Source organism: Xyrauchen texanus, chromosome 13 (genome assembly GCF_025860055.1).
Source record: "Xyrauchen texanus isolate HMW12.3.18 chromosome 13, RBS_HiC_50CHRs, whole genome shotgun sequence".
Lineage (NCBI taxonomy): Eukaryota > Metazoa > Chordata > Actinopteri > Cypriniformes > Catostomidae > Xyrauchen > Xyrauchen texanus.
The window spans coordinates 38294380-38309151 of NC_068288.1; the positions used below are offsets into that span (position 1 = coordinate 38294380).

The 14772-nt window shown below is 35.7% G+C and overlaps 1 protein-coding gene across 1 annotated transcript in view; it reads left to right on the plus strand.

The window, feature by feature from the left end:
- Window positions 1–14772, plus strand: part of LOC127654362 (contactin-4-like) — a 156798-nt gene that overhangs the window by 79634 nt on the left and 62392 nt on the right. Inside the window, exon 9 of the mRNA XM_052141500.1 lies at window positions 1977–2127. Within this exon, the coding sequence (XP_051997460.1) occupies window positions 1977–2127 (151 nt within the window). The remainder of the gene's footprint in view (window positions 1–1976; window positions 2128–14772) is intronic.

Consider the following 14772-nt stretch of genomic DNA (forward strand, 5'->3'; position numbering starts at 1 on the left):
TCAAAACCAGATGGAGTTGACAAAAGATGCTGAATTAAATAACATTGGATGTTAAAATGCTCTCAGATCTCTAAGCTCCATCCACTTTATTTTTATGATAAAATACTGTTAATTATACATATCAAATGAATGAATTGATTGCATTTTATTCATTATTACTTCCATTCGTATCATTAAGAGCAGCTCGGGACGGCATCATTCTGAAATGAATTATTTTGGATGAACTCCTGCCTCTTTTTTTCCGGTATGACTTAAATTAAATTATATTATTTCCAAAAAATCATAAGCCTGAATTTATTGCTATGAATTGTATGAATTTATTGTAGGAAACTGATTCATTTATGCTTTATCTCTTTCACCACACTACCGCAGGACACTTTATTTAAGTCATTGTATAGTCAGTAAACCAGCAGAGACATAGCAACAATACCTATTTCTGCATTTTTACCCATCATTTTCATCCATTCCAAGACACACATGAAAATTGTTCTAGGAAAAAATTACCACATTTGGTGCATCCTGGTCCCACCCAGAACTCATGCTATTGGTTGTGCCAGAAGCTGACATGTCAAATGTCACAAATATACCGTGCAATGTTTTGATAGTGCAACAGTATTTACACTCTTTGAGAAATCAACCTAATGGCTCACTTATAGTTAGTTGTCTTTTCATATCAAATTTGTATAGGATAAATTATTTTACATAGAAGTAATTTAATAGAGGCTTTCATGAGATGGAAAGCAATTGCAGATGTCATGGGCAGCAATATGCACTCCAGAACCCTGTACTTGTCAGTGGAGGAAATTCTCTACATCCACATCATACTCATCTACCTCCTCCTTGGTTTAATGTTTTGCCATCAAAATCCAACCATCAATGTGGCCAAGAAACTGAACCCACAGATAGAGGAGACTAATTGGCAGTCCTTGCACAGATAAAGTAATTGAAGTGCCTTTTAAAAGACAGAGTGTGAAGATTTCAGAGCAGGATAAATTATCATAATAGAAACTCATTTGAGGGGGGACATGGTGAAAAAGAAGAAAGACTTTTTTTTCTCTTAGCAGAGAAAAGGAGCATACGACAATTAAGTAATGCCACATTCAATGAGTCTCTGCTCTGTCATCTCTTGTTTCTACATTATAGGCGTACACGCATTTCTTCTTTTGAAGTACAACGATTAGAGAGGATGTGCTCTGTAAATACTCCTTAATCCTCATGGCGGCATACCTGTAATTATGGTCAAATATGAAAGGGAACAGTTTGTGGCCTAATCCTTCATGGTCTTCAGTTCTTCTAAATATTTTGATTCATTATGAAGACATGGTTCTTTTTATATAATTTATTTTTTAGGGATTTATAAGGACACTAAATATAGAACAGGAAATGAGAGGGAGAAGAACTGCGAAATAGCTGAAAATCGCAACTTACATTGAAAATGTATTCATTTTGAACTTACTGAGCCTAATGTGTATTTACTTCACAAATGTCTGAGCATCACTGTATCAGCGTATGTAGGAGATATTTGGAATACAGATTTGGAATGGAAGGAAAATTTAGAAATGTTTTCTGACTTCTGAAAAAAGTCTGAATTATTTATTTATACTGTAGCAATTTGATTTTCTACTCCGAATATCACATTTCAAATAATGTTTTATTCATAAAGGCACACACCATTAAAAGTCAGATTCAAATGTTTACATGGCAATTAGTCCTCTATTTAATTGACTAAGATCTGCACCAGCTCTGTCAATCAGATTTTTATTAATTTCTTTGCATGTAAATACAGCTCTGACAGTTATTTTCGCCAGTTATTAACACAGATAGTGATATTACCGGTACATGACATTCACAGTTCTTTTGTCAATTAGAAGAACCACAATGAAATAAAAAAACACCTTTTGCTGAATTTAGCGGAAATTGCTCCTTCTGTTGATGTTTGTGCTTAATTTAATCTAAAACTCCCTCTTTTGCTTCAGCTGTCTCTCCTGATTTCTCCCAAAACCAATTGAAGAGCCATACTCTGGTAAAGAAAGGCGCCGATGTCCTGATTGAATGCAAGCCCAAGATGTCTCCTAGAGGCACCATCTCCTGGCGTAAAGGCAATGATGCCCTCAGAGAAAGCAGCAGGTATGTCATCACTCATCTCTGCTGAGACTTTAGTCATTTTTTTAATACAGCTTTAAACAGTTTAAACTGGCCTAAAATGGTTTGCTGGCCTTGGCTGTTTTAAACTGGTCTAGTTGGTCTCTGAGCCTGGCCAAGCTGGTCTTCAGCTTATCTAATTGGTCTCACTGCCTGGCCAAGGGGGTTTTCAGCCGGTCTAGCTGGTCTACCAGATTGACGAAGTTGTTCTTCAAAAAGACAAGCTGGTCTTCAGTTGTTCTAGCTAGTCTCCTAGCCTAACCAAGCTGGTCTGCTGCTAGTTTAGCCAGTGTGCCAGCTGGGCTCCCAGCATGCCTAACTAAAAGTGCCCAAAACCCTTTTAAAAACAGCAATTAGACCCCTTCAAAACTAGGCTAGGAGACTATCTGCTTTGAAAATATCTTTGGATTGTTTTAAGTAGTTTTTCAGCATGGAAGTCTGAACTAGGAACAGTCAGTAGGGCTGTGGTATGCGTCCACAATACTGCTCCAGATCTGGTTGTTGATATAATGTCTTTGTCAAATCATTTCTATTATTCACAGCAACAAAGCACTGGCGCTGACTTTGGCCATTTATCTCTGCCTGTGGCATCACACTACAGCAAGCAGAGAAAGAGCGTGTCTCAGCACGTATTGTCTAAGGGTCACAAATATATGTCTCTAGTGGGCTTTGCGTTTCAGTTTCAACTGCACTATTCTCTTTCTTTCAGTCGATTTTACTATCTCTTTCTGTTATTTGCTCACTTCACCAAAACACAAGGGCCTCGCCTTGGGCCATTTTCTACAAACATGTTGTGGAGACCACTAATGTATGCCCTCTTTTCAAATTTGCTTTCTATTTTCATTAAAAACAAAACGGGTGATGTAAATATATGTAAATTATGTCATACAATTTTTTAGGTAGGCTACTATTTGGATCCAAATGTCTTTGACCACTAGTAAAAGTGAAAAGTGATTGAAAAGTTTTTTATTAAATTAGAAAAATGCAGAATAGGGCCTATTCTGGATTTTTCTAATGTAATACAAAACTTTTCAATCCCAGACTGCACTGCGACTAAAAACAATATTATTTTTATTATAAATATACATATATTTGTACGGAAGAGGATTAGGGCCAAGCAATAATAAAAAACTAAAACCATCTCGAGATTAAAGTCATTATAATGCAAGATTAAACTCGTTAAATTTCGAGAAAACAGTCGAAATACAATCTTGAGAATAAACTCATTAAATATCGAGAATAAAGTCATTATAATGCGAGAATCTCACTATTTGTGTGGCACACAGAGTTACTGCCTATGTACTGTGTTCAAAATCAGTCAGGTTCTATTTCAGCTACGATGCTGCTATTGAAGACAGATGCTTTTGTAGGCTTTAGCCTGCAAGGCAGGTCACAATAGTATAAGTATATTTAAAGCAAAAAGCCATTTACATTTCATAAGGTTTGCTGGATTCGTCAGCTGATTTGAGGTATGAGGACTTATTTAATTATGTGTGCACTTATCTGTGATATTAAACTGAAGCATTCAAAATTTTCAAAAAGATTACATGCACATTTCATGCAGAAATCCGATTATTTAAATGAAGCCTGATGTTCTTATTAACAGCTCCAGTAAGGATCCCGCTGTCACTTATAACTGGACTCTGTGGTTTTTGCAGTTGAAAAGTGGTATCCCCTCCTGAGCTAAGGCAGGGTGTTAATCAACTTCTCTACACCCTCAGTAGGAGGTCAGTGTTCCTGCCAGACCAACAAACATATGTCCCCGCTTCAACAATGTATTGGCAGCCAGACCCAGCTTGAAAAAAGTGAAAATTGCAGTATGTTACCAACCAAAGATGTTTCATTTGACCACACTGAGACAGGCAAAGTTCAATGTGTCTTTGTGTTTGTGTATGCATCAGTCACTATGTGCACACCATGGTTGCCCATCGTTTACATAAACAAAGTTGGCGTTGGCACTCATCAAACAGAGTGGCAGGCCGTTTGCATAGGGGATATGCTGCTGATGTCCTTGAGTTGTCCTGTGACAGCAAAGTAGAAGAATTCTTTATGTCCACACCTTGAAGAAAGGGCGCAGGAAATTGATTTTCCATGTGACACCTCTCTTCTAATTTGCAACTTTGCAGGCTTCTCCTTATACACTTAAAGAGAGAGTTCACCCACAAATGAAAATGTTACCATCATTTACTCACCCTCATATAATTCCAAACTCATATGACTTTCTTTTTTATGCGATGAATATCACGGTCCATCTATTAAATATAATGAAAGTTGACACACCACAAAGCTTTAAAGCATCCAAAAGTATCAAACACGTCTTCTGAAGGTATATTATATGTTTTGGTGACAAAAAATCAGAATTGGAAGACATTTTATAGTATTAAATTTGTTCCTTTTGTGTTCTGCTTAAGAAAGAAAGTTATATGAGTTTAAAAAACATGGGGGTGAGTAAATAATGGTAGAATCTAAAAATTACATTGGGGCCATTAGTGCTTCTGAAAGGTCTATAGTATAATTTGTGTGATTCCACTTGAGTGGATATTTTGTTATCAATGTTTATATTTCATTATTCATGCATTTCTAAATGTGGCCCAAATATTTATTGAGCAACTGTATGTTTGCCTTGCTATGAAACCAATTTTGATGTCAGCTAGAATTGGAATGTCTTTACATGTTTTAGCTGGCTTCAAAATCCTAAAACCTAATGATTTGGTTAATAGTCATTGCTCTGCTTAATTTTCTGTAAATATCATGCTAGATTCTAGGCAGTATTTGTTTTGATGAACTAATTGTTCTGTAGTTACAAAATTTGCAAGAGCCTTATTTGAATGTTTTTTATGTTCCAAAAATTTGGTTTTTAAGTGGTTGCATTTTTACTGACTCAAAGTTAGCATGCATAACTTACAAGATATTTAGATGTTAAATCTTGCCTCTCTTCCTTTGCATTTAGGAAAACATAAAGGCAATGTCTGAGTATTTATGGATGGGAAGTCTTCATTACAGCATTTGAATGCCTTGCAGGCCTTTTCTAAGGTTTGGAACAAAATAAATACCCCCTTTTTTTCTTTGATTGTGAACGGTATTCAATCTAGACCCCCTCACCTATCTTTGACAGAAAGGTAATTAAAAAGAAAAATGGATAAATCACAAGTTTGTTCACACATGTCCCAGGTTGTATTGTGGCCGGTTGAGGCCTGGTCAGAATGTTTGATTGCTTTGTCGATAGATGGAAGCCAGCCAGGGAAACTTTTAGCAGAATTGACTGTATTTCTGGAAAATGCTGACTTTCTTTCTACCCCCCTTTGGCATTGCATGTTTGCCTACGCATGCTTTCATCTTCACGCTTATTTATAGAGTGTCTCACTTCTGTGTCTTAAAGTTGAAGTGTGTATTTTTTTATGTTAAAATACTTACTCTTATACTAGCTTAAAAGGCAAAATAGTCAACTTTCAAAGTAGGCCATTCATAATGTGAACACTGTGGCTCTGTGATGCTATCAATATTTTGCTCTGTTTGTTTGGGAATCCTGACCACCCTGACATAGCAGCATCGGTAGGGTTGGGTATCGGCACAGATGCCCTGATTCGATTCAATTTCAATTCACAAGATCTCAATTCGATTCAATTTGATTCGATTCTTGATTTAATTAATATAAATTCATTAGACATTGATAATTCAGTACTACTAATTGGCGATACAAATAAAAAAATGAATAAGAGTGCAGTGTTTCCTACAGGATTCTGAGCAGTAGGGGAAGACCTGTAGACCGCCTCCTCAAATTATATATATATATATATATATATATATATATATATATATATATATATATATATATATATATATATATATATATATATATATTCTACTGTTTATGTTTACCTTAGAAATAACTCTCTGTGTTTACATTCATACATTGATAAATCACCAGATGAGTATTTTGACAGACTTTTTAAGCATTTTTGAACATTCTTGCTTGAATCCACATCGTGAGCACTCTTGGAACACACATGCACACAAACACACACACACACATTACTTCTGGCTACAGAGCCGAGGATTTAGCTGTTGCACACATCTCCTTGTTTACATCTGTTTCTCCTGCTGTACACGTTAGATACGTTCCACTTGCAAACGCCAACTGGGAAGAAGGATGTCGGACTGCCTGGGAGTTGTGGACCCCTGGGCTGCAGGATTCACGTTAATCAGACCCAGTACACAAAGATCGATCTGCTTCTTTTCAGAATCAATATTGAATCGGCCAAATAAAAAAAACTATTAATCGAAAAATCTATTGTTTTGCCCAGCTCTAAGCATCGGTTAAACCAATGGCATGTTTTGGGCTACGATTGAAGACAGAGGGACACCTGTTTGAAAACAGTCATTATTTTTGCTATTCCTTTGGTGACGCTAGAGGCACTGAATTATGCACTTTACTTTTAAAGTTATCTTGAAATCAATACACGTTTCTGGTCTTACTGTACACAATCCATTAGTGCACATTATTCCAAAGAAATAAAACAATGTTAGTCTTTGTGTTTTTTCATCAAAATGCAATACCAATACCTTAAACAACTTCTTTTTTTTTCAATTTGTTTTTATCACCTAGACCTTTTTTTTTTTGGCCAATCCCCTCCAACTAGAGGCCTGACACCTGAATCGAGCCCGACAGGACCCAACAAACCTTTTGATCCCTTTTCAGGACAGTTTTTTGAGTACAACTTTTGGTTCGATTTTGTAATAATAAATTAAAAAATATGATTAATATTATTTTGATAATATAATATATATTTAATAAAATATAGGCTACAGTTATGTAAATTATTGCATTATTTTTTTAAGTATAATATAACGTGTTTTGCACAAGCGCTCTCACTCAAAGACATGCGTTAAAGATGAGTTAGCAGCTGTTCACTGACTGTGTTTTAGGATAGGTTAGTTCGGCTCACACAGTCTCCGATACAGGCCAGGTTCATGCCTTAATGCCCGAGCTGCCATCTAATCATTATTGTACGCAAAGCATACTTGTAATGATCTGATCAATTACTGATATATAAAGTCAAATCTCACTTTAAAAATTCGGGAAAGGAGGAAGCTGGGACCGGCTTGACAAACACGTAGAAAGCCGAACTTTCAACACACACATACCTTTGTGCATCTCTCTCTCCCGTCTGCCGCTGTCTCCTCTCCCTAAATACTCCCACCGCCCCTCACTGGAACACGAGACTGGTGTGGCACACAGGTGGAACTCATTCACCACTTATCTTTCCAGCCTCGCTCTGCCCAGATGCCACTCGGACCCACCCTTCTCACCACACTCGCCCTTATTGTTTTTCTAATCCTGTTTTACTCCAAAATGCATCTCATTATGGAAGTAAAATGGTTGGGGAATGCCATTTCATGTTGACTTAAACTTAGATTTGATGAGCTGTTTCTTTCCACCTATTTACAGAATATTCCGTCCCTGTCAGCTCTTGCTAACCTGTAAACAGCAGCAGGTAAAAAGACACCATTCTCATTAAGAAAATGCCATTAGAGACTAATTCATAATCAGATGTATTGCTTTATGCAAATCGGTGTTAGTGTGCGCTTGTGTGTGCATAGATACATGCTGAGTGCGTGCACCTGTCTGGGATCCAGACCTAATCAAAGCAGGGTGCATTTGAACTCTTTTTGTGTAAGATTAATTGGCGTAATTGTGTGAGCTCTCCTTGATGTCTGAGAAGCAGAGTAGGCGGTGTCACCAGTAGGATAATCCATCTTCATAGCAGCAGCCACTTTTTTTTCTGCTACAGAGAAGAGAGAAGAGATATCGAAGGGGGGGCATTGATGCGGTTTATGTCTCTTCCTTAAAGAAATAATAACACTGTCATTATTTACTCACCCTCATTTTGTTCCAAACCTGTATGCTGATGTTTTTCGTCTATTTTTGCAGATTCAACACACAGCTCATATGTTTCCTTAAAATGACAATTCATAGTTAGCATTAAAAAGGACAGAATATGCCAATAATCACTGTAAAAGTAGTCCATATGACACTATATTTCTAGTCTTTGCTTTGTGTGGCGAACAGATTGAAATTGAAGTCGTTATTCACTGACAATATTCCCTTCTGTTAACTTGGAAATTGAAACAGTTTGATTTGTGGACTGGATAAACAGGTTCACTGAAAATAACCATCTCAAAAGAATGATTTGTTCACAAACTGAATTGATTCAGTTCTCAAGTTCAGCTCACTGATGCAATGAACCAGTCGTAGCAGCTAACAGCTAACTGTTGGAGAAGATTATCAGTGAAAAACGTTTTAGATTTATGTCTGTTTCTCAGACAAAACTATTATATGGCTTTAGAAGACTTGGAATATAGAGCAGGAGTCCTTTAAAATGCATTTAAGGTGCTTTTTTGAGTTTTTTTTTTTTTTCATCTTGGAGCCTGACTGTCCCAGTCCCCATTCACTTTCATTAGATAGAAAAGAGAACCACCAGTATATTTTTCAAAAAGTATCTTTTTGTGTTCTATGAAAGAAAGAATATACGCCTATGGTTTGTAACGTTATGACTGTGAATTAATGAGGACAAAAATAAAATTTTTGGTTAACCAAAATGCCTAAATGTGTTTTCTTAAAGGTGCACTTAGTAATTTTTTTTCCTAATATAAAAAGTTTTCTTTCTAAAAAAATTTATTGTAATTTTCAAAAATATGTATACATTTATGAGCACTCATGTGAGACTCAGGTCATGTCAGTAATCTTATAAAAACTGTTGAGGGTCCCCTCATGGGGGCTGCCATGTTAGAATCACATGACCACCCAAATACTACTCGCTTAACGGGTTACTCTCAGTAACTGCCCTGTTATTGGACACTTTTACTAATGGATTAAATTAATCATGGATGACAGTGAATTTCAGTGTGAACAGTGAGCTAAAACTTACTTGGTTCACCTTTAAGAAAAAGCAGCTGAAATGGCAGGGAGAGTTTTTTCTGTTGATTGTGTAAGAAGATTGGGGTGCAGCAACAAAAAAACACTTTTGAAAATCATACACTGCAGTGAAAGAAATAATACCCGTAGGAGAAGCAGATAAATAAGGAAGACAAGGCTGGAGATCTGGTGCAGATATACAATCAGCTGTTTTAGGAAGGACGTGTCAGCAGATGGGCTGACATTTACAAGCTGACTCTGTTGTGTCCGAGCTGATGTTTCTGAGGCTGATTTTGAGTTGATTGTATATGACTGCTGTGGAATAGTGTAGGATCCTGCCGGTTGAGTTGACAGCTAATTTTGCCTGTGCTCTGCTGATGTGCACTTGTTTAACAAACAGTAGGGTATAATAAGTTTGTCTGCAGATCCGTGGAACCCAAGGGAGGTTATTACTGTGGCCAATTGTGGGATGGAATGGTACCTACTGTGTGTCCTTTTGAATATGTAACATTGCACATAAAAAGTTTATTGTATGGTCTGCCAGTTGTAGCTATTGTGCACGTTCAGTTACATATGGAGGATTCTTTAATTGCATTGCACATACATTGTGGTCTAAAATCAGAGACCACTAGTGAAAATTACTCTATTTTTCTCATTTACGTTTTTAGCATGATTATTTAGCATACGTTGATGAAAAGCATCTTGTGTATTTCAGTGGAAGCAAATAAATCTGACATTTTATATAAATTAGTTAACATGATCAATGTCACAAAATACTTATTTGTTTAGTAAACTAGATGGAGTGCCGAAACGTAATATTTCTAATTTATTTAGCGTATTATTAACTTTTATCTGTAAAAAAAAATCCAGTTTTAAATGGAAAAAAATATGTAATTAAAAACAAATTCAGTGCAGCCTCAGATTGTTTGGACCCCACTGTATATAATAGAATATTTGGCACATACTTGCAAAAAGAGTTGCCTCCATTTTCGAACAATAAAGGTGATTCATTTAGTGTTCATTATGTGAAATCTGTACATTTGGTAGGTACTAGGTGAAATTATTAGATATATGAATTTGAGTTAACACAAAGGATCAAAGGTTTTTGTGCGGAAGCATAATTTGTAAAAGAAACTAATGGAGAGTTGACTTTTTTACAAAGCCATATGTGTCTAAAATTACCCTTTCTCAAAGAATAGCCTTTTGAAGAAGATGAAAGGTTGTCTGCTTTACATGATGGTATGGGTTTTGGAGGAAATTTGGACTGTCTGCTTTTGATCTTCCTGAAATATTTGGTTTTAGACGATTGGAAGGGAAGTAGATAAAAACAGGGCTGAATGTACGTAAGGGTGAATCTCACGTAAACCTGCAAAGAACATGTCAGGTCATATTTCAGCCCAAAATCAAAAGAAAGACGTTAGAAATTAAACTTTCCTTTAAATGAAGCCTATTTTAGGTTTGACTTTCGGAATGGGACCATTAAGGTTTTTTGCATTGTGATGTTATTTTCATAACAATTAGGCACATTCCCCTTATTACAGTAACGCAAAACAAATAAAAAAAATATATTTATTTATACAATATTTATACATTAAGGTAGTTATCTGTTTTAGATTATCCTTTATATTTACCAAAAAATTATAATAATAAAGATACTGTAATACAGTTAAAAAAAAATAATGTTATAGTCACTAGAATCTAATGAAAATCACCTTTAAGAATAATGGGAATTTCAAACAGAACATCTGGACACATTCAAATTTAGGGGAGGAAATTATGCTTGATTGTCATGAAAATATAAGCAATGCAAAACATTATAATTGTCTTAAAAACCAGTTTCATTTTCTTCTTACAAAATATATTTTCTTTTTTTTCCTTTGCTTTTTATGGTGAAATGTGACCTGCACATGTTTTTTCTGCGTTTCACCTAAAAACATAATTATACTCATACATAAAACTTTATACGGAACATTTTGTAGTAACACATTCGTGTTCAGTTAACTTCAACCCACTTGTAGATGCGGTCGGTGTCTGTGTAGAGGGCGAGAGAAAGATGAAGCAGAAAGAAAGGAGGAGTGGGATTAGTCTACTCTATGAAGTGATTGCTTGTCAGGATGATTTCCATTTAAAAGCGCATCTGCCACTAAAGGCTGCAGCACAGGTGAGTGAAGGCCGGCGTGATAGCAATTCAAAAAGCTCAGGATAGAGTAGGTTGCAGAGGCAAGCCGTGCTGCTGTCATTGGTGAAATAGGACAAGTTTAAGGGCTGAGATCCGTTTACTCATCTAATTAAGGCCATTTTCATTTATCTTGTTATTTCAGCATTAAGCTTTAACTTGATTTCCAATCTAATGCCTGATCCCAAAACATCCTAATTTGTTTGCTAAGGTCATTGGCGTGTTGATGAAATTGCAACTGTTGCAACATCGCAATGTAATGTTCCTTCCAAAATGGGACAAAGAGTTTGATTCCCTTATCTTGTTATTTCGGAATTAATCTGTAATTTGATTTCCAATCTCTTTTCTTAATAGCATATGAACGTGTTTGCAAACGTCATTGTTGTGTTGCTATTGCTCGAAATTGCAACTATTTTGATATTATGCTCCTGTGTGATCCCATTATCTTATTAATTCAGAATCCATTTTTAACTTGATTTTCCATCTAATCCACAAAAGCATCCGAATTTGTTCGCAAAGGTGTTGACGTGTCACCATTGCACAAAATTGCAACTGTCACAACATTATTTTCCTTTAAATACTGCTGTTTTCATAAATAAGTTGGTTTCCATTATGCTGTTTTTAAAGGAAATGAACTTGATTTTCTTTAACTTTATTTTCTTTATTATTTACTTGACTTTCATTTTCAATCTAATGCTTAAAATCATCCTACTTTGTTCGCAAAGGTAATTGACGTGTTATCGTTGTAGGAAATTGCAACCATTGCTACACTGTTTCTTTAAAAACAGGTGTTTTAATATAGCGTTTGATCTCTTATCTTGTTATTTTGAAAATAACTTGATTTGTAATCTAATGCTTAAAAGCATCACAATTTGTTAATTTGTTGAGACACTGCACGGAATAGCAGAATAATGTTCATTAAAAGCAGGTGTTTTAATAAAGAGCTTGATTTAATAATCAGCAGCTAAAAATACAAAGCAAGAGACTTTATTTTGGCAACATACTGTGGCATTTATTAACAAATGCAGGTTGTTTATTATTCTTTGATATTGCGATCTGTTTTTTTCCCCACCAAAGCCTATTGTTATTTAATTGTATTATTATTTTTTATTGAACACCTGTTTGTAACTTGCTGTCTCATTGACACAAAATTGGACATGATGGCACCAATGAACTCAATATCTTGCATTGCCAAAAATTAAATACAGAATGCATTTTCCTCATTAGTTCACCTCAATGCATGGGCTCAAGCACCTAAACTGTTTTGTTGCCAGCTCATATGGTTCAATTTAATTTCATACTCCTCTCTCAACTGGGGAAATTAGGTGGTGTCTGTTGGATGAATGTCATGTGAAGGGGAATGGGCACACCAGCGGAGATCTAGAAAATGCCCCAATGCTTCAAATTTTTGGTTAAATTCCAACCATAGTGGGTCTCTATCAACATATTACCAGCCCTTTAAATAGAATGTCATTTACTTAACCTTCTATTGCTGTGTTTTGCTAATGGTGGCTAAAAGACTCTGTAACTAACCAAGCATAATTTGATATGCCGTGTGGTGCGGCTGTGCCACAGACAATCTATAGGTATAGATTTGCACGGCAGACAATTGGTCAATCAAGACGGTGGGCAGCACATCGATTGTCACTAATGTTATGTTTGCAGTAGCACACAACTGATGCACAGCTTTAATTACATTAAATTCACCATGCAAGAATTATTCTGAAATTCGTTTCGTTTTTTGACATTTAAACTCTCCAAAAAAATGTCAAAAATCTGAGACCACAGTAAATGTCTTTTCAATTAAAACTATATATAAATGTTATGCATTCTTAAATTCAAATGTTAAAAAATTGTTATACTGATAAAAAAAAAAAAAAAAAAAAAAGTGTATTAAATTAGAAAAATGCACCATAGGATCTTGATTACTGGTAATCTCAGACTTGGACCCCACTTTATATGAATCCCCCTCCTTTTTTTACAGCAGTACTAATGCTCTTTTGGAGAAATCAGATCAATTTGGTGAAAGTGAATGCAGAGGTGTTTGACCGTGATTAGTTTGCCGTGCTCTTTACTAGTCTAAGTGCCATGTTAGACTCTGTGGGATCAGTTTTATCTTAGGGGACCGGAGGCTAATATCATTTTTCAAAGAATGATTCTGCTAGTGCAGCACCAGTAATCCATCTTGGTCCCTGCACAGATTTTGGGCAGCACATGTGTGTTGCTCTTTATAGAAGAAATTGTGTGCATATGAGAGAGAGATTAATATCAGTGGGAAAGAATGAAGCTGGAGAGCCATTTGTGATTAAAAGTGCTTGCTTTGAGTACACCCATAAGTTCACAGTGTTTGGACCTGATAAATGCAATTTCTCACATATTTCCTCTGCTGTTCTCTCTCTTTCCACTGCTGCTGTCACAGGGGATAGATACTGTAGAAATTAAAAGACTCTATTGCTACTGGAAATACGCTCTGCGGCGCAAAAATGAAATCATGCAATTTCCATTTGTTATCATATTTGTTTTTGTTTGGAGCTTTTTGTCGTTGTATTTGGACGTTCAAGCAACACCTAAAAATGCCTGAATATCATTGCATAGACTATAAATTTCACAGACTAAGTTTAATCTGCAATCAAATGATGCTAGACATTTTCTTGGAACTACAGTATTTTCACTTTCTGAGCCATTTTTGCTGTTATTTTTAACAGTTGCAGTTCATCATATACACTATGGACATGTTCCACTAATATTTAACAACCATAAAGTGTCCATAAACGTTTTGTCTTCATTAAAAACAGTATATCTATTGTTTTATCATTTAAAACACAACAAGCATGAAAAAAAAATGTGCATGAAAAGTGTGCTTTCTTTAAAAGAAATGACACTTGGTTTGATATGTAATTATCTTATGCAATGACATTCATGAATTTTTAATTGGTTGAATGAAGTTCCAAGTACGTTTGGAGCCACTGAATATACTGTAAGTAAGATATTACTGTCTTGAAGTAAATCTATTTTATAAGTCCATTTCGCACACAACTGATTTGGAGCTAAATTATTATGCCAGCTGGTGCCTTGTTGATTTATTTCGAGATGAGAAATGACTTAGAATTGTCTTGTGAAGTAGCAAGAGCCAAATGTACCCATACTAAATCAGCTCAATGAATAATTGAACAGCCTAGAATGTGTTAAGAAAATTACCTCTGGATAAGTGGTAAGGCAATGTTTGCCTCCTTTCAAAGGGAGAAAAAAACAGCTGTATATTTACGTCGCAAATTATTCACCAAAGGGAATCAGTCTTGACCTCCCCATCTACCTCTGTGGCAGAAATAAAGTTTGGCACCTGTTTGTTTCTGGTTTACAAAGTAGAGCTTAATGCTTCTTCTGCTGACATGCAAGTTCGTTTTAATCCTTCTTAAGAGACATACATGAAATGATAATGAACAGTGCAAAGACTGAATGAACACTGTAAACATAGGCAAAATATAAGTGTGTGTGTGTGGGGGTGGGGGTGTTACGTTTAAGTGGTTTACGAGGACTT